Genomic DNA, 21485 nt, shown 5'->3' with positions numbered 1-21485 from the left:
AGCCCTATATATATTTTGTTTACTGTATCCTAGTTACTCAGATGCGTGTTTCATAACAAACCATGATTTATTCTATTCAGCATGTTCAAGTAGGGTACATGAATAGAATACATTAAATCCTTTGTTATACTCTCTATAGAAAATCTAGTGGTGCATGCAAAATATATAAACACTTACACAATGGATGTATAGTCATTAGTCAATAATATTATAATGTGTTGTTAGGAGAAGAAAAGGCTATTAGGTCACCGTATGTCAGGTTATAGGTCAATTGGTTCAGGTCAAATTTAAGCATCAATTTTGAATATACATGTGAGAGTTTGTAATATCATAATCAGATAATGAGGAATAATTTTGATATTCTGTCTTTAACTGGATATATATCGAGAAGTGCAAGGTGGATATACCTTGGGATGTAAATGGTGAGTACAATTTAGAATGCCTAGTTGCGATGGATTTCACAAATAAATATAAAATAGTTACCAAAATCACAAACGTTAAGCTTACGGAAAACTACCCAATATGGTGGTATAGGTGACAAGAAATACAATTTTTTCAACATTGCTGTAGTATGGTTGTGGTAACCTGTTACCTGTGGCTTAATTAAGTTTCAGTGAAATAATGTCGCAAGTTAAAAATACAAAATATAGCTCAACATTGAAAATAGAAGCATTTTAACCAGTTCCTTTTTGATAGTTGTGGAGCACCAAGTTCATGAAGTCATAAAAGAAATCAGGAACCACTTATTCCCATTTTACATATCAACTTTATTTCCCTAACGTGTTAGCAACACATATCCAAAATTTTAACGAAATCCGTTGATAGTAAGCTTTCCAAAATGAAGTGAATTTAAATCATCAGTGATGTACCACCTTTTGGCTTCTACTTTTAAAAGCATGTAAGCTACGTTGATACCGATGCCACCAATAAAACGAGAAGATTTGCCCCTTCATTTTGCATACCACTTTGTCCATTTTTTGTTTGTAATTTCTTCACAAAATACAAAAAAATGCAAAAAAAATCAATGGGTGTAGTACCCCCTTAAATGAATGTATTGTTCAATGGTGTCTTTAATATATAAAATTCTGACGTTTTGTACAAAATTACTTTCGAAAACAAGATAACAACGAATATGTATCGTCTGATTTATATATTGTGTGTATCACAATAACCGTTTGAGAAGGGAGAGAGTTGAGTGTTTGATCCGATTCGTTATCGAATTCGTGAATTTCGTCATTTGAATTGTACCATATTGGCAAAAACAATAGATAGATAAAGATAGATGACAATCTTTATTCAGGGTATTTCATTCAGTTTACAAAAACTGGTCGCCCATGAGACCCTGATAATAATTACATAATATAAGATTTTAACAATTTACTAAATTACATAACACAAAAGAAAAACAAAATTGAAAAATGAGTACATATATGTACATGTAGGTAATATTTACAAATCAAGATGATAAAATGTATTTTATAAAACATGAATTTTAACAAACAGGAAGTGAAATTTAGTACTAACAGAGGTGGAAAGGTGTGAATTATATGCTTATCTTTGATTTTAACATATTCACATTCATTGATGTAAGATTAATGCGAACATCAGAAGACAGTTTGTTCCACACTGAGGCACCTCTGTAAGAAAAAGTTCGTTTCCCCGAATTATTATTCCAAGATGGCAAGACAAGTGTATTACAAGATTGACTTCTGGTACATTTTGAATGAATTGAAGAAGTAAAAATAAATTGCCATGAGAGGTAAGAAGGAGCATCATGATGAAGACATTTAAAAACAATTACAAGAAGCTGTTTATCCCATCTTTCATTTAATCTATCCCAGGAAAGAGTGTTCATCATATCAGAAATGGGTGTTCTAATGTCGGCAGACAAAAGAAAACGAGCAAGTTTGTTTTGAAGAATTTGGAGAGAATTACTATGTTCAGAAATGCAGTTTGACCAAACAGGACTGCAATAATCAAAGTGTGGGAAGACCAATGCATTGACAAGTAAATTTAATGTGGCTGGAGGAAGATAGAACTTAACTCTGCGAATGACACCAATACGTTTAGAAATAACAGAAGAAATATAATTGATATGTTCATTCCAAGTTAAGATTGGATCAAATATGACCCCCAAATACTTAAATTTATCAACCTTTTCGATAGACTCATTACCATAGATAAGTGAAATGTCATCAAAATCTTTCAAAGTATGATTTGTTCCAAAAAGCATGTACTTAGTTTTCTTAATGTTAAGAGTAAGCTTGTTGATTTCAAACCACCGAGCAATTTTTAACAAGCTATCATTCATCTGAGACTGAAGAGCATACGGGTCTGACGATTTGAAAAGCAAAGTTGTATCATCAGCATACATAACACATTTACAATCAATACATTCAGGAAGAGAATTAACATAAATTATAAACAACAGTGGACCTAAGATCGAACCCTGTGGAATGCCGATGTTTACATTCTTGAAATCAGAGAGTGTAGAGTTAACATTGACTGATTGTATTCTACCACTTAAATACGACCTAAACCAATTTAAAGTATTACCAGTGACACCATAGCTATGAAGCTTTTGAAGAAGAATTTTGTGATTTACAGTATCAAAAGCTTCTTTGAGGTCCAGGAACAATGCTTCTGTGACAACACCCTGATTCATGTTATTTAAAATGTAATCGGAAACATCAATAAGAGTAGTGGCAGTAGAGTGATTACGTCTGAAGCCAGACTGACAAGGGTTTAAAATGCTATTTTCAGTGAAGAAATTGTAAAGTTGATCATGAACAGCTCGCTCAATAATCTTAGAAAGGACAGGAAGCACAGAAATTGGTCTATAATTATTTACATCATACTTATCACCATCCTTATGAATAGGAGTAATTTTGGCTTGCTTCCAGTCATTTGGAAAACAAGATGTATAAAGCGAAAGATTACAAATATAAGCCAGAGATTTACAAATAACTGGAGCAGCCAATTTTAAAAGCCTTACATCGAAATTACTAATACCAGGTGATTTGCTGTTGTTCATCTTACAAATTTCATCAAAGACAAATTCAGGTGTAATATAATCAAAACAAAATTGAGCATTAACACGATTACCCAGAGCACATTCTTTGTCATCATAATCGTTACTGTTAAATTCAGTGGCGAGACTGTTTCCAATTGATGCAAAAAACTCATTGAATTTGTCCGCAGTTTCTTTATCATTAGCTGTGATTCCCTCATTAGATTTGACAGCATGAACGGAAGACTTATTGTCAGGAATCAACTTTTTAATAGTAGACCACAACTTTTTAGAATTATTTACATTTTCATTAATAGCATTACAGCAGTAAGTCTTTTTCAAAGACTTATTCATATTATTAATATTATCAATAAGGGAAGTACATCGTGGCCCCATAAAAATAGAACCCTCATTGCGCCCTCTTTTTCTCCTATTTCTGAAAAGTTGATCAAATGTATTTTATATGTAAAAAAACCTTAAATTGTTAGCTTTAATAAACCAAAACAATTATTTCAATCGGCTCACAATTTTTTAAGATATGACCTCTTTAAGAAAATGTACCCGTTTTTCACTCTGTCCATGGATGAGGTTTGGCTACATCAAAGATTAAAACGAAACACATGGTTAATGACATGGATATATAATAGCATTAGGCTTTGGAACGCATTCACTATGAGTGGGGATCACCAGCTAGCCTCAAACATCTTCGCAAACGTAATACTGCTGCATTCGCAAATATTCGGCACAAACGCAATGCAATTGATGCAATGAGGACCAGGACTGAAAAATGTATTCGTCAAGGAGGCAACCAGGTAGAAGGCAAAGCAGCACAGTAAACTAACTTCAGAAGAACCAAGGACATACCAAACAGCCATTTTCTGGCTACCTTTTATCTCAAAAAGAGAACATGACTTAAAAAGTGGCCAAACCACTTGAGACGAGACGTACGTCGTTTGGAACAGCTTCTGTTATAGCACGAATCTCAACATTTATCATCCTATCTCTCAATGATACCAAGAATGGAGCGGAGACGACTTTCAGTTTGTGCTTAGTAGATCTTGGGCATGTTGGGAGGGCCTACATGTATGACTCTGCTCCATATGTTGCAATTGGTACTATGACTGGGCATTGTCTTTAAAGCTTTGCTAGGTTGCGTGTTTTTTTTGGCAGAACAAAGGCCCACACAGCACCTTCCTCCACAGAAGGAACATTGCTCCCCAGGAATACAATTTCAACTAGTGCATCGATGATCAACTACCGAGCTGCTCAACTACTAAAATACATGTATTGCTGGTTACAGGCACCAGTTTTAACCATATGCAAATGACGAATTCTTCTTTACCTTAAAAGAATAAGAACTTGATTTTGTGTCATGAGCCCTGCTACTGAGGCAAATTGATCTCGAAAAGTGATCATAATAGGTCTGCTCTGAAAAAAATTCGAGATTCAACCCCTTTTTTGTCGTAATATCGCCATAACGTCGATCGCCTTTTGTAACCCTAGATCTGCCTCTCTGGAAGGACCACAGGATACTTGTACATCGGCTGATGACGAGAAAGTTCCTCAAAATCGCCCAAGTAAGCGAATAAATAAGTAGTGTTGAACTCTAATTTTAAATTACTCTCATTTTATTACCACAACATATATATGATTATACATATTATGAATCTGCAATTCTTAAATGAATGTATTGTTCAATGGTGTCTTTATTATATAACATTCTGACGTTTTGTACAAAATTACTTTTGAAAACAAGATAACAACGAATATGTATCGTCTGATTTATATATTGTGTATCACAATAACCGTTTGGGAAGGAGAGAATTGAGTGTTTGATCGGATTCGTTATCAAGTTCGTCATTTGAATAGTCATACATTAATGACCATATTGGCAAAAACAATAAGAGAAGTATAAGATCTAAACCAATGCCAATTAAAGTACAGATACCATATTATTTAATGAAGTGATAATAATAATAGCGACAAGGCACATATCCACTTAATTAAGAGCACTCAAGGCACTAAAACAAAAACTGAACAAAAGACAATGAAACAAGATGCAAAATCAAGGAAATTAACTTACAAATAAGAATTACAGCGAATGTCTCTGACATAAGATGAGTTTTAAACATCTTTTTAAACACAGTAATCTACATGTAACCTTTCTCCCGCCGCTCTCTGCATAGGCAGTCAACAAACTATATGCGGATTGAGGTGTTAGCTCTGGTGTTTTCTTGAAAACAGCTCTGGAGACCAACCTGATCAGTAGGTGACGTCACCGAATATGGAAAATTCCTGCCCCTGGTCTTGCTTGGTTTGATCAGGTTGTCCCAAACAGGATCTAGTTCCAATCCTGTGTCTCGGTTCAAAGAAGGTCTGTGTTTCTTGATCTCAATTCTATTTGGTGCACATTCTTACTTCCTAATATGTTCATTGCACCGAGATTGGATCCTGTGTGTGACAACCTGGTCAAAACCAGCAAGACCAACATGACAAAGAGCTATAAAGGAGGGACAGATAAAAAACAGGGGGGGGCATATGAATCATTCTGGAAACATATTCTCTATAACTTGTTTGTCTGACAACTGCAAGACTTGATCAATGAGCAAAGAGGTCAAATTGACCAGTTCATACTGTTTTATAACATTTGGGATACAGGTAGCCATTTGTTTTATTTCTTATGTCAAGACTGATCTAGGTAAAGGCATATCTAGGCATTCATAGATGAAACAATTGAATACCTGAGTTAGACCCAGCATTTTATTGCCAGCAGACTGTTCTTCCTTGCGTGTGAAAGATGAGCCAAAATTCCTCTCTAAATAGTCTTCCACATACACTTAATCATGGATTTCATGGAACAAAGGACCAACTCCATGGAGTTGGGCCCTTCTTCCACAAGTAGTGGGTTAAAGAGGAATTTTGTTCATCCAAAGGCCCACACAGCACCTTCCTCCACAGAAGGAACATTGCTCCCCAGGAATACAATTTCAACTAGTGCATCGATGATCAACTACCGAGCTGCTCAACTACTAAAATACATGTATTGCTGGTTACAGGCACCAGTTTTAACCATATGCAAATGACGAATTCTTCTTTACCTTAAAAGAATAAGAACTTGATTTTGTGTCATGAGCCCTGCTACTGCAGAGGCAAATTGATCTCGAAAAGTGATCATAATAGGTCTGCTCTGAAAAAATTTGAGATTCAACCCCTTTTTTGTCGTAATATCGCCATAACGTCGATCGCCTTTTGTAACCCTAGATCTGCCTCTCTGGAAGGACCACAGGATACTTGTACATCGGCTGATGACGAGAAAGTTCCTCAAAATCGCCCAAGTAAGCGAATAAATAAGTAGTGTTGAACTCTAATTTTAAATTACTCTCATTTTATTACCACAACATATATATGATTATACATATTATGAATCTGCAATTCTTAAATGAATGTATTGTTCAATGGTGTCTTTATTATATAACATTCTGACGTTTTGTACAAAATTACTTTTGAAAACAAGATAACAACGAATATGTATCGTCTGATTTATATATTGTGTGTATCACAATAACCGTTTGGGAAGGAGAGAATTGAGTGTTTGATCGGATTCGTTATCAAGTTCGTCATTTGAATAGTCATACATTAATGACCATATTGGCAAAAACAATAAGAGAAGTATAAGATCTAAACCAATGCCAATTAAAGTACAGATACCATATTATTTAATGAAGTGATAATAATAATAGCGACAAGGCACATATCCACTTAATTAAGAGCACTCAAGGCACTAAAACAAAAACTGAACAAAAGACAATGAAACAAGATGCAAAATCAAGGAAATTAACTTACAAATAAGAATTACAGCGAATGTCTCTGACATAAGATGAGTTTTAAACATCTTTTTAAACACAGTAATCTACATGTAACCTTTCTCCCGCCGCTCTCTGCATAGGCAGTCAACAAACTATATGCGGATTGAGGTGTTAGCTCTGGTGTTTTCTTGAAAACAGCTCTGGAGACCAACCTGATCAGTAGGTGACGTCACCGAATATGGAAAATTCCTGCCCCTGGTCTTGCTTGGTTTGATCAGGTTGTCCCAAACAGGATCTAGTTCCAATCCTGTGTCTCGGTTCAAAGAAGGTCTGTGTTTCTTGATCTCAATTCTATTTGGTGCACATTCTTACTTCCTAATATGTTCATTGCACCGAGATTGGATCCTGTGTGTGACAACCTGGTCAAAACCAGCAAGACCAACATGACAAAGAGCTATAAAGGAGGGACAGATAAAAAACAGGGGGGGGGGGGGCATATGAATCATTCTGGAAACATATTCTCTATAACTTGTTTGTCTGACAACTGCAAGACTTGATCAATGAGCAAAGAGGTCAAATTGACCAGTTCATACTGTTTTATAACATTTGGGATACAGGTAGCCATTTGTTTTATTTCTTATGTCAAGACTGATCTAGGTAAAGGCATATCTAGGCATTCATAGATGAAACAATTGAATACCTGAGTTAGACCCAGCATTTTATTGCCAGCAGACTGTTCTTCCTTGCGTGTGAAAGATGAGCCAAAATTCCCTCTCTAAATAGTCTTCCACATACACTTAATCATGGATTTCATGGAACAAAGGACCAACTCCATGGAGTTGGGCCCTTCTTCCACAAGTAGTGGGTTAAAGAGGAATTTTGTTCATCCAAAGGCCCACACAGCACCTTCCTCCACAGAAGGAACATTGCTCCCCAGGAATACAATTTCAACTAGTGCATCGATGATCAACTACCGAGCTGCTCAACTACTAAAATACATGTATTGCTGGTTACAGGCACCAGTTTTAACCATATGCAAATGACGAATTCTTCTTTACCTTAAAAGAATAAGAACTTGATTTTGTGTCATGAGCCCTGCTACTGCAGAGGCAAATTGATCTCGAAAAGTGATCATAATAGGTCTGCAATAAAAAATTTGAGATTCAACCCCTTTTTTGTCGTAATATCGCCATAACGTCGATCGCCTTTTGTAACCCTAGATCTGCCTCTCTGGAAGGACCACAGGATACTTGTACATCGGCTGATGACGAGAAAGTTCCTCAAAATCGCCCAAGTAAGCGAATAAATAAGTAGTGTTGAACTCTAATTTTAAATTACTCTCATTTTATTACCACAACATATATATGATTATACATATTATGAATCTGCAATTCTTAAATGAATGTATTGTTCAATGGTGTCTTTATTATATAACATTCTGACGTTTTGTACAAAATTACTTTTGAAAACAAGATAACAACGAATATGTATCGTCTGATTTATATATTGTGTGTATCACAATAACCGTTTGGGAAGGGAGAGAATTGAGTGTTTGATCGGATTCGTTATCAAGTTCGTCATTTGAATAGTCATACATTAATGACCATATTGGCAAAAACAATAAGAGAAGTATAAGATCTAAACCAATGCCAATTAAAGTACAGATACCATATTATTTAATGAAGTGATAATAATAATAGCGACAAGGCACATATCCACTTAATTAAGAGCACTCAAGGCACTAAAACAAAAACTGAACAAAAGACAATGAAACAAGATGCAAAATCAAGGAAATTAACTTACAAATAAGAATTACAGCGAATGTCTCTGACATAAGATGAGTTTTAAACATCTTTTTAAACACAGTAATCTACCTTTCTCCCGCCGCTCTCTGCATAGGCAGTCAACAAACTATATGCGGATTGAGGTGTTAGCTCTGGTGTTTTCTTGAAAACAGCTCTGGAGACCAACCTGATCAGTAGGTGACGTCACCGAATATGGAAAATTCCTGCCCCTGGTCTTGCTTGGTTTGATCAGGTTGTCCCAAACAGGATCTAGTTCCAATCCTGTGTCTCGGTTCAAAGAAGGTCTGTGTTTCTTGATCTCAATTCTATTTGGTGCACATTCTTACTTCCTAATATGTTCATTGCACCGAGATTGGATCCTGTGTGTGACAACCTGGTCAAAACCAGCAAGACCAACATGACAAAGAGCTATAAAGGAGGGACAGATAAAAAAAAAAAAAAAGGGGGGGCATATGAATCATTCTGGAAACATATTCTCTATAACTTGTTTGTCTGACAACTGCAAGACTTGATCAATGAGCAAAGAGGTCAAATTGACCAGTTCATACTGTTTTATAACATTTGGGATACAGGTAGCCATTTGTTTTATTTCTTATGTCAAGACTAATCTAGGTAAAGGCATATCTAGGCATTCATAGATGAAACAATTGAATACCTGAGTTAGACCCAGCATTTTATTGCCAGCAGACTGTTCTTCCTTGCGTGTGAAAGATGAGCCAAAATTCCCTCTCTAAATAGTCTTCCACATACACTTAATCATGGATTTCATGGAACAAAGGACCAACTCCATGGAGTTGGGCCCTTCTTCCACAAGTATTGGGTTAAAGAGGAATTTTGTTCATCCATGAAATCTGCTGTTCACTACAATAAACTTTTTTGCTAACATAATACATGAGTTCTACTTGTACAATTAATGGTTATTACCTAATTTCTGTAGCTATTTATAACACGGAACTGGCACTTCCAGTACTTTAGTGGAAGAAGGGCCCAACTCCAGTTCGTACTAAGACCTGTACCGTTGCCATGGAAACACCATATATAATTTCGAATGTATGTAATATCGTATGCTCATGTATTAAAGGTCCCATGAAGATGAAAACATTCTGTCTATAAAACTTGTCCAAATATTAAGTTTTTTCTTAATATCTCAAAAACAGTTTTGATGGGGTTGGGCCCTTCTTCCACTCAGGTATTCAATTGTCTTGTAGAGAGTAGAGACTGCTGGCAGGTTTGCAACCAGATAGCTATTAACATCCTAAAGCTGGCCAAGGTTTAATAACAGGGATATGCACAGAGCTACAATGTAGCATTCCACATGTGGCCTATTGTAGATGGTACACATTTGATGGCTGACAATGTTTGATTGCGTACGTATCTCCACTGCAAGCTTGCGGGGACTTATGGAATGTCAAAGCATTTGTGTGTTTGGTAATTAGCTGGTGCTGTAGTCATAAGATGTAAGAGTGTTGCTGCTCTTACATTCCTCTGGTGGTTTAGCAGGTGAATATGGTGGTTAAGGTACTCATCTTCTGGTAGTCCGATGGTGCACTTTTATAGCTCTGTTTTGGATAGAATAAAGCTGAGGTAGGTATTGTGCAAAACTATGCAGTGCTAGCATACTCCATCTTAGAGTGTATATCATAGCCTTTTAGATGATGGCTCTCTGTGCACGAATGATGTGAGAAGTCCCAGCCACTGGTCTGATGTCATGGCCATTTTAGTGACAACTAGATTCCATGATAGATCTCTACTCAGGGTAAGGCCATGAAGATTTACACTATCTGTTTCCTCCAGCCTTGTACTGAAGAAATAAGCCTCAGGATGGTTACCCTCCATTTCCATAAGCTTGAAGATGGACTTCGATGTTGTAGCCTATATCTCAATCATTCCCTTGTTGGAGCCAGTCTGTTGTGTTGTCATTTTTACCTTGACTCATTTTGTTGGTTGAAATATGCCTTTCTTGAGATTAATGTGTATCAAGAATGTACTTCTAGCTTTGTTATCCATCATGACATATCATTAAATTTTATACACAAACGCACAAGAAAAGGATTTAATATTATATTTAGTATGCAATTACCTAATTTCCATTGTCCACAGAACTGGTGTGCATCAGGAATTAACCTTTTGTTATGCTAACAGCCTTCCCAATTTTTCAGGTTGAAGGTCATTCTCTACATACAGTGAATATAAAATGAGAAGCTAGTTGTACGTTCTCTGTGTCAAAAAATGACACAGAATTTATGGCACACAGTTTATAATAAATATGTGTTGGTGTACTCAAGATGCGACTCAGAAGTTTGAAGCACCTTACATCTCCTCCACCTACAATCTTTCTCCTTCAGGGCCTTTTCACATTCTTTATCCAGATCATTCCACCACTCAGGATGGTCAACTGTCATTTGGGAAATGTATGTTAGCATCATATCATAGATGGTGTTAATGATGTTTGACTAGGCTGCCTCTGGATCATGCCTGGTTATAATAGATCATCCCATGGATGCATTTTCATAATTCCTTGTTCACTCCAGTCAGTCAGCTTTCTTATAAGGCCACACATGTCAGAGTGGAGATGCGATATGCTTCTAAAGTAATAGCGGTGGGTCTTGATAGGCAACTTTGATGAGATAATGATCAGAGGTGTCAATATTGAGATCTATCATGGTTGGTGTAAAGAGATCACCTGCCAAGATACATATGGGCAAGGACAATAAGCAGTCAAGGTTCTTGTTATGCCATTCCAGAGCTCCTTTCACTTTCTTCGGTGGACAATATGCCAAAGATAACCGCACAATTCCACTTTCTCTTTGTAAGGAGAACTGTTTTCATATTGTATGGAGAATGCCATGAACTCATGTATCCTGGGCTCCGGATGGGATTCTCTCCCTATTGGAAGACCATTTCTGTGGTATATTATATAAACAGCCTCCCATCCATATCATCTCTTCTATCATTCCGCATACACAAGTAGCTGTTTAGGTTGATCTCTTCACCATCATCAACAACTGAGCTGTCTAGCTTGGATTCAGTGAAGGTGAAGGTAGAAAGGTGTGAGCACTTATGGATTGGCAACAAGATAGCAATTGACCTCTCCATCAACCTGATATCCCAGGAGGGGGGTACTTGAATTCTGGTCATGCTCAAGACGAAAAAAGTGAGACTAGCACTAGTCTTGGGACCCCTCAGGACTCACAAGGGGTATAAAATTCACTGTAGCCTCTTCTAGTCCTACTAGGGATATCAAGTTCACCTCTTCTAGTCTCCAAAGGGGTCAAATTTTATGATTTCCATATCCATGTATCTTATGTTTTGGGATTTTTGATAAAGAAAGAACACAAAGTGCAACATTTTGACTTTCAAAGTCATTTCTGGTACAATAATTCTCTTGGTGAAAACAAGTCCTGTTAGGGGTATGTTTTAATAGAAATCTGGTCCCGCTAGTGGTATTATAAAAAACTCGTCCCACTTGGGAATAATAATTTTAAATTGAATATTTTTAACTTAAAAAGTCCTGGAAGGGGCTACTTCCAGGAACCCCAGATCTAGCACGGGTACTCATAAAATCCTATAGAACCCCCCCCCCCAACCCAAAGGCCTGATATCAACTTCTTCAGGTTGATTTGATGTCGATTATCAACAAGATTGCAACCCAATTTCAACCTATGTTGAAATCATGTCCATGTCAACCTCAACACTGATCCTTTTCCAACCACATTGATATTGGGTATAAATAAATTGATATCAGGTTGAAAATGTAAATGCATATTGAGATTGAAACACACGGACATCTTACTTGTTAGAGATGGTTGCAGTCTAACTCTTTTCAGCACCAAATAGTACAATGTATGGAGTGGCCCAGTTGTCTATCATGCACCAAATAGTACATCCATGGAGTGGCCCAGTAGTCTATCATGCACCAAATAGTTCATTTCATGGAGTGAGAAAAGCAGCAGCAGCTTCTTTATGGTAGTCATAAGTGTAACATCATCAGCATAACGGATGGATAGATTCAATAGTCTATGTGTGATGTTATCTATAAATATGATGAACAGAAGAAGGCCAATGATTGATCCCTGTGGAACACCTACATGTATCTATTTCTTGCTGGATGTCCTACAGCCAGTCCGACAGCTTTCAACCATTATAAGCTAAATTATAAACCTTTGATATTTTGTAGAACTTTTGCTTGGTTCATTAATGGCATCTTACCTTTATTAAATAACTGCTCTAACATTCTGCAAATGACAAATGGTACAAATATGTATGGCTTGCTGTCTGTCAATCCCTCTGAAATATGATGAACAGAAGAGGGCCAAGGATTGATCCCTGTGGAACACCTGCATGTATTAATTTTTCCTGGATGTGCTATGCCTTCATGGTCTAAGGTAGTCCTGCAGCCAGTCCAACAGCAAGTTTGAAAAATCAACTTGTGGGTCTGTAGTGTGCGATATCTGCGTCCCTTTTGATGTTTTGGGAGAACTTTTACTTTATTAATAAATTAATGGCATCTTACCTTGTTTTAAAATAACTGCTCTAACATTCTGCAAATGACAAATGGTACAGATATATATGGCTTGCTGTCTAGCAATCCCTCTGAACATGATGGTGCTACAAGGTAGATTCCAGATAACAGTCCACACAACTATAAATGCTGTATTTCTGTAAAATTGATCTGCAATTGAAAAAACAAATGAAATAGGTCTACTGTTGTACTGATATAGGATCATTTAGGCACCACATTGAATATGGTCCTATGATGTCTCTTTCCATCATATACCCTGTTGATTTAATAAATTGTCTCAAACATAATAATTAACTAGAGCATTGACTAGTTACAGAGTTTAACTTTACATTGGATCTGGTACTATAAAGCAAGATTATTAATTAAAATTATAACTGCATATATTTTAAATGTTGGAATATGTCAACTGTCAAGTTAACTGTGGTCGAGTCAAGTTTACTAGTTTGTCCAAGTCCAAGTCAAGTCAAGTCAGACATCTTATCAAGTTAAGTCAACACACTAGTCAAGTCAAATAAAAAAATTAGCTTTCAAGAGTCACCTCGAGTCAGTAGTTGACTCGACCAAGTCATCTCAAGTCACTTCAATCAATCTTACATCACTTTTATTCATTAAAAAGGAAAACAAAAATATACAAGTCTAGATCAGTGCCTGGTGGCACGCAAGACATAAGTACATGTATAAACACACACAAATACAAGACATGTTACAAAACTTTGTATAAAAAGGCATAATATAAAATTACAATCAGAAGAGTAAAAAGAGCAGCCTAAAACAGACCAGACACCCAGATTAACAATATAAAAATATTAAATTTCTAAAAACGGTGGACAAATCCAGGAAGGCTCTTGTTTTGAATGAAAAATACTGAAAGATGAAACAATTGCCAGTTTTGAAGGATTATCCCTGAATATTTTGAAGGATGTCGGGTTATTGCACAGTTTCAAGATTTCTTTTAAACGATGAATATTGTCTGGTGTAATATATCCTCTTGAACCTACTTCTAAACAAATAAGACTAACTTCGTAACCAGAGTCTTCAATGTCAGCGACCAGGGGGGCATATTTATTGCACTTTCGAACATGAGCTTTAGCAACGTTGAATTCAAAAGGGACAGTGAGCTCAATGATGACTAATTTTTTAATGTTTTTCCAAAAAAGACAAATATCAGGAACCAGGTTTGTAGTTGAACAATCAAAAGGAATTGTTGTGGGGGTGGAATGTTAGTTGCTCTGGTTACCAAGTCGGACAAAATTTGGGGAGGACTAACATCATTAATAAAGCCCAATTTAATGGTTTTGACAATATAATTGAGAATGTTGTTGTGTCTCCATGTGAACCGACCTTGTTCAAGGGAAGTTTTGCAATGGTTTTGCAATGGTTCAGTATAACTGAACATAAATCATGTGTCCGAGAATTAAGTAGTATTGCCTATGAAATTATTGAAATATATACTCATTAGGCTTTCGGTACTGGTATCATGTTTAGAAATATATATCAAATTACAAATTTGTGAACAAAATTGAAACAGAGTTTATGTAGATTAAGTACAGATGAACTTTCTTGTTTTAAGCATAATGGTGATGAGGCCATAAAACAAAACAGCTGTTCTAACTCATCTACCGTACCTAATATACCACTACCATTTAGTGCACTGTATATGTACTCATATTGTTTTTATGCATGTCAAGGCATATCTAGATATTTTTTAGCAATCCATCATTTGTAGAAGCTGCTAGCAATCACCTAGAGAGTGATAATCTCCGTACAGCAAGCCCATGATCTGATGGATGTAAACAGGAAGAGCATTCCATCCATATGCGGGCTATAGATGAATACAATGAGCCATAGCTGGGGGCCATCCATCCATTTTACACGGATGGCCCCCAGCTATGGCCGACTTAATCCTGACCATCACTTGGCTCGTCGGATTCGTCTATAGATGGCAAGAAACACCTCATGTGATCATCTAATAGATCTTCATAGCCTGGGATCTGGAGTGAGAAACGCAGTGCGTCTATCGTCGCACATGCGATGTTTGCACTTCAAAGGAAGAAGAAGAAGAAGAAGAAGAGAATGTATTGATGTTGGCAAAGTAGCTCAAGCAAAAATTCCTCAATGACTAAAAGCATTTAGGACTAAAAGGTAAACTTGCATTCATGAATACATGTATTATATATGCACATGCCTTACATTATATTCGTGGACCACTGAACAGATTATTCATCAGGTTTGTAGATAAATAGATAAAACAATTTCATATAACAAAATCAAATTTGTGAGTAAAACTAGTGAGAAAATTTGGTTTTTATTTGCCTATTTTTGCATTTTTCTCAAAAACTATAGAGCATTGGTGACAAGTAAGATATGTATATTATAGGGGCAAGGACTACAGCTAATGCATATACGCAGAACATGGTACATACTTACAATCCACATACAAACTAGGAAAGCATACTTTCAATGTACAGCTGGTTTTTTTCACAACAAATGACTTACTCACCAATGTCTTCTGTGGCCAAACTTGATTATTTAAAGTCCTACTGCATTATAGTCCACTTAAAATATCAATTTGGTTGAAATTTGTTGCCAAAAACTGTGTTTAAATGTGTTTATTCCACCACATAAATTCTTGTGATCAAAATTCCCACCATTAGAATGTGCTATCTCCAGCATGTAGCCCTTTACACATAGCATGTAACCTCATCTCTGCTTATAGAAGCTGTTACAGGCATGTGTATACAGCATGGTTACAGATAGGAGCACATTCAGGCTTGGTTAAAGTCTATCTTGTTATGATATGTTTGGTAAATTGGCCAATTAGGTCAAGACATGTCATCAATTTAACCTTGGCATGAGAAAGAGTTGCCACTCATGCTTAACATCCACCACATTATGGTGGATTAAAGAATAGCTTAATCTATTATGTACAGCTGTGTGTGGTCAAAAGAGTATACTTCATGACTTCTAATATTATTTGCCCCAACACATGTGTCTGGCACTTAACACTTTGGGTGGAATATTTGGAAACAGGTATTTTTTTTTTAGTCCACAAAATGTAAACATGGAGACATGTACAATTACAGAATTTGACTTACTGGAAATGGGTTTTTGCTGAACAAAAGTAAGTAATCATTAGGGATCATATTTTTCAAAAATGGATTACAGGGTTTCAGTGTATTTTGAAAATGATGGGTTTGTGTGAATTTTTATAACTGGTGCAGTTATCATGTTTTGAAATATACACTCTTTGACAGCTCTCTCCGTGCCTGTTTGAATGCCTGGTCATACCATGTACCCATACACTAGGTATGGGTACATGAGACCAGGTATAGCTAATGAACTGGAAATTTTATTTCAGCACAGACAACAGTTGTGGAGTTAGAGTCACAAATGAGGGAAAACCAATATTTGATCAATAAATCAATAACTACTTGCCTTGAGTTGCTGAATTTTCAGTGCAGTAGTTGCAGTCCTTGCCCCTATAATACATATCTTACTTGTCACCAATGCGCTATAATTTTTGAGAAAAATGTAAAAATATAGGCACAAAATTGGCCAGGGGTGTAGTACCCCCTTAATACTGTTCAATGTTCATTTCTCTGTGCTGGGAGGGAAAATTAACATTGTCAAGATAGGACCCGGGGATAGGGCCCAGGGTATAGGACATCTGGGCCCTGCTCTGCCATGTTTGGCTGAGTAAAGGTACATGAACATGTTATTTTGTGCCTATAAAATTATTCATTGTGTAAAGCTGAGTTTATGTATACTCATGGCGGGGTACTCATGCTAGACTGAATCCTTGTCATTACCAACTGTGCAAGTTTAGTGTGTGTTGCTTTTTAGTGGATGTTAACCGACTGAGGTCTACACCTGTCACTTTTGCAAAACAGCGAATCACTCTCATGCCCAGCATGCAAATACGACAGTGATTTTGCACACTGATCCAGCTGATCGTGCATGCAATTTGTTTTCTGTAAAAGCGACAAATTTAATGCATCTTTACAAATGACCAACAAATTGTGTATGGTTTTATTAGCATCCTGACATACATTTGTATATGTTCAATCAAGCATTAAAGTGCTTTCAACTTTTGTACTGGATCATTCCTGCATGCACTCCCAGTTTTTCAATGTAAAGTTCTCTGGCTTTAGAAAAAAGTAAACACGGTTACTATAGTCAGAGTTCTATGGCTAATAATGACTAGGCCAGCTATAGTAATTAGTACTAATCATGCTTTTTATTACTCGAGAACTCTAGCTTCGAATTTGCACACAATAGTTATGCATTCGATGCTGGAGTGTGTTGCTATCGTTTTTCGGTTGGACAGAGGTGCAATTTTTTTGCACCGGAGGTTATTTATTCAGTAAATGTTGAAATTTGGATGAATATTATTTCGATGAGTCAACTGTTTCAGTTTCAGTTTCTGTTTCAGTTTCTGTTGTCGTCGGTAGGGTAGACAAATTGTCCACATTTCGCCAACTTCATTAGAGTATTTATTGACTTGACCCGCTTGCAGGACTTTAACTTGAGAACAATTGTTCAGTTTTTGTTTAAAAATGTCTAATGTAGTTGCTGCTGTGACTTCCCCGGGTAGCTTGTTCTATTCTGGTATTGTTCGATTGAAGTATGAAAACTTGTTGATATTGAGTCTGGTGTGCTGTCTTTGGTATTTATGAAGATGGCTTCCCCTGGTTCTGGTGACTTGTGCAGGAATCAGATAATCCTCGCTCTTGACCCCGACCAGTCCATTTGAAATTGTATACATCATTGTAAGTCTATCATTCTTTCTTCTTTTTTCTAATGTTTCCCAGTTCAATTTAGTTAACATATCTGTGACACTGCTGTATTTGCTAAAGTTCCGGCTACAAAATCTGGCTGCTCTCCTCTGCACCATTTCGATTCTGTGCTTATGTATTTGGGTATGGGGGTCCCAAACAATACTGGCATATTCCAGTATAGGTCGCACAAGCATATTATATGTGCAAGTTTTCACGTCGGTTGTACAGAACCAAAAATTCCTCCTGAGAAAGCCGAGCACCTTGTTCGCCTTATTAATTGTGTTCTTGATATGGACACTCCAAGTCATTTTATTATCAATTTCAACTCCTAAATATGGATGGGAGTCCACCTCGTCCAACTCCTGTATCTTTTGAGCAAGATTTGCCTATATTTTGGCCCGGGGTATTTTGGACAGTCTAAAATTTTGCTGAAGTGTAATTTTAGTAACATTTTTAATGCGATCGCCTGTTGTGATCGGCTATGTTTACTTCTGAACTTCCATTGATTTTACACATATGTGTCATGCTTCATCAGCGAATCCAACTAGATTTTGAATGCAATGGTCTCTAGCCTAGAATGTGAAGCTATCGGTGAGCAAATTCTTGGCTAGACTTCTCGAGCAAGCTATTTAGTACATGGATCGAATCCATGGGTTCCTACAGTCACCGATCTGAGGGCTGATGACACACATTCGATGGGTGTAGCTATTTAGTACAGTTCCAAATAAAGAGCTATAATAAAAGCACTACAGTGTTAATAACATTTGTAGGCTTCAGAGGCTTGGGGTATTTTACTATCTATTTTGTGTTGAGCCAGGTCCCATCACACGCGTATCTCCGCACGGAGTGACTGGTTCTGGTTCTGGTTCTGGTTAAATACTTCCCAACACTTTCTACAAAGCCAGGCGAGAAGGGTATTGTGCGCAGAACGTCAGATGCTAGTTGTTACGAGCTGTGTTTTGGTGGTGTTTAAGGACTTCTTTCTTGAATACTTTGGTTTCTGTAATGTCGACTATGGTTTGAGGAAGCTGGTTCCAATCTTTGGTTGTGTTGGGGAAGTATGAGTAAACCCAGCAGTCTTTATTGCCCGTTGGTCTTTGGAAGGCTTTTGAGTGGAGATTTCTGGAGTGACGTCTGACAGGCTGCAGAAACGTTTGCTCCGGAATGGCTGCCTGACCACTGGTGATTTTGTGCATGAGGGTGAGTCTGTCTGCTTTGCGTCTGAGTTCTAAAGTGTCCCACTCGAGTTCGGCCATCATACTTGTTGGACTACTAGTTTTTCTGTAGTCTCTCATAACAAACCTTGCGGCTCTTCTTTTTGGATGGATTCAAGCTGCTGTTTTAGTTCTCCTGTATGCGGATCCCAAACTGTGGACGAATACTCGAGCTGAGGTCTGACCAAGGCTGTATAAGCCTGAGCTTTTAATTCTTTTGGGCACGATAGGAGGTTTCTCCTAATGAAGCCCAACTGGCGGTTAGCCTTTGCTGTTATGTTGTTTATGTGTGCATTCCACCTTAAATCACTTGTTATTTCAACACCTAGGTAACTATGGCTTTGGGTTTCAGTTAGAACCTCCTCGCCAAGTTTATACTCTGTGATAATTGGGTTTTTTATGAGTGATGCGCAGCAGAAAGCATTTGCTGGCATTAAATGCCATTTGCCATGTGTTTTGCCACTTTTCAAGTGACTCCATATCTTGTTGCAGCATGTGTGTGTCCTTTTGGTAATTATGGTTTTATATACTACGCAATCGTCCGCAAAAGACGCACATTTGACTTCAGGGTGGCTGGTAGGTCATTCAAGTAGAGCAAGAACAACAAGGACCTACCACCGTCCCCTGGGGACACCTGATTTTACTTCCACCCAGTTTGAGTTCTCACCTGCAATTACCACTCTCTGTTTTCTTGTAGTAAGAAATTTATTTAGCCAATGATGGATGTTTCCAGTAATCCCACATTGTGATAGCTTTCTCAAAAGTCTTTGATGCGGAACCGTGTCAAAGGCTTTTGAGAAATCCATCACAATGAGGTCGGTTTGTTGTTGTTTCTCCAGTGTGTATGCTAAATCGTGCACTGTTTGCACTAACTGGGTCTCACATGAATGGCGGGCTCTAAAGCCGTGCTGCTTTTCTGTAAGGATTTTGTGGACCTCAAGGTGTGCCATGATGTGACAATGAAGTATGTGTTCATAAAGTTTACAAGTCACCGAGGTCAGTGATACTGGGCGGTAATTGCCCGGGCAAGTTTTATCTCCTTTTTTATGTATAGGAGAAATATTTGCCATGAGCCAATCATCTGGTGGTGAACCATGGTCGTAAGAATATTGAAATATGGTGGTTATGGCGGGTGCAAGCTCTTCCGCTGCCATTTTCAAAATCTTACCAGGAATTTCATCTGGACCACAGGCTTTGTTTACCTTAATCTCACAAAGCAGTTTTAATACCCCAGGGGTGGTAAACACGATCTCAGAAATATCAGGGTATTGGGTGGGTAAAGTGTGGGAGTCATCCATAGGTTTTTCAATGGTGAACACTGACTCAAACTGGGCATTAAGCATTTCTGCTTTTTGAAAATTGTCCGAGACTAATCTCCCATCACTCCTCAGGGTATATCTGGTTCCATACAGCAATACGCAGTATTGCTGTCTGGTAAGCAGGTACGAATTGAGACGTTGTGAATTGAGACGTCGGAGCCGGTCAAACACAGAGGACTAGCCTACATCCCGTATCCTACTATCACTCAAACAAGCAAATCTCTTCACCAATTCACTCACCTTGCGATCCTACATCATCAGTTGAAACAAACATCTAAGTTTCCAAAAACAAACAATGCCCGAGTTGTCTTGTCTTGTAAAAAACAAACAAACAAACAAACAAACAAACAAACAAACAAACAGACAAACCAATGCTACCTTCTTGTTCCCAATTCCTTTGATTGAGCCTATCTTGATTCAAAGCTATTGAACATGTAAATTTCACACCAGTCCAAGTCGTTATTTTACAATGTTATTCTGGATCTGGATCTGGATACGGTTGAGTCGGCAGTTTCAACTAGTAAAAGTCGTACTATCGCCAACTTTGGTGGAATTTATTGTATACGGGTGTTCCGACGAATGTGTCGACGCAACGCAAGTATCAACTCGAATAAGTATGAAAAGAAACTAGAGGCAAATGGTGGTCATAGACCACAAACCTAGCTGGGGCATGTTGGTGTTGTGGAGGTATCTGACCCCTGCAAAATGTTCCAAAAATGTTCCCCTGTCATGAGGTTTGTTGTCACCGAGTTTTGAGTCCTGTACTCCTCACAGATGTCCAGAAAATGCAATTCTAAGATTTGACCCAGATGACCTTTGACCAGACCCCTGCGTGCACAATTTTTTGAGACCCCCCTATCTTGGGTCGACCCCCCCACTTCCACCTACACAGACTCAAGACAAATTATTCATTGCCGGAACAAAGGCGAGGAGCGCATCAAAACTTTAGAGCAAAGAAAGTGTGTGGAGTGAGCTAAAATTTAATTGTGTGTGTAAAGAAGGCGCGCTATATGCGCAAAATATTTGCATTA

General features: G+C 37.5%; 1 protein-coding gene across 1 annotated transcript in view; it reads right to left on the bottom strand.

Annotated features, from left to right (window-relative positions):
- LOC140164781 (serine racemase-like) overlaps positions 1-20925 on the bottom strand; it is a 76073-nt gene extending 55148 nt beyond the window's left edge. Inside the window, exons 1-2 of the mRNA XM_072188150.1 lie at positions 20833-20925; positions 13135-13293 (exon numbers count right to left, since the gene is read on the bottom strand). Of these exons, the coding sequence (XP_072044251.1) occupies positions 13135-13222 (88 nt within the window). The 5' untranslated portion in view covers positions 13223-13293; positions 20833-20925. The remainder of the gene's footprint in view (positions 1-13134; positions 13294-20832) is intronic.
- Positions 20926-21485: the final 560 nt, after the last annotated feature.

The sequence above is a fragment of the Amphiura filiformis genome, chromosome 11 (assembly GCF_039555335.1).
Source record: "Amphiura filiformis chromosome 11, Afil_fr2py, whole genome shotgun sequence".
Classification (NCBI taxonomy): domain Eukaryota; kingdom Metazoa; phylum Echinodermata; class Ophiuroidea; order Amphilepidida; family Amphiuridae; genus Amphiura; species Amphiura filiformis.
This window is presented reverse-complemented; position numbering and strand designations above follow the sequence as displayed.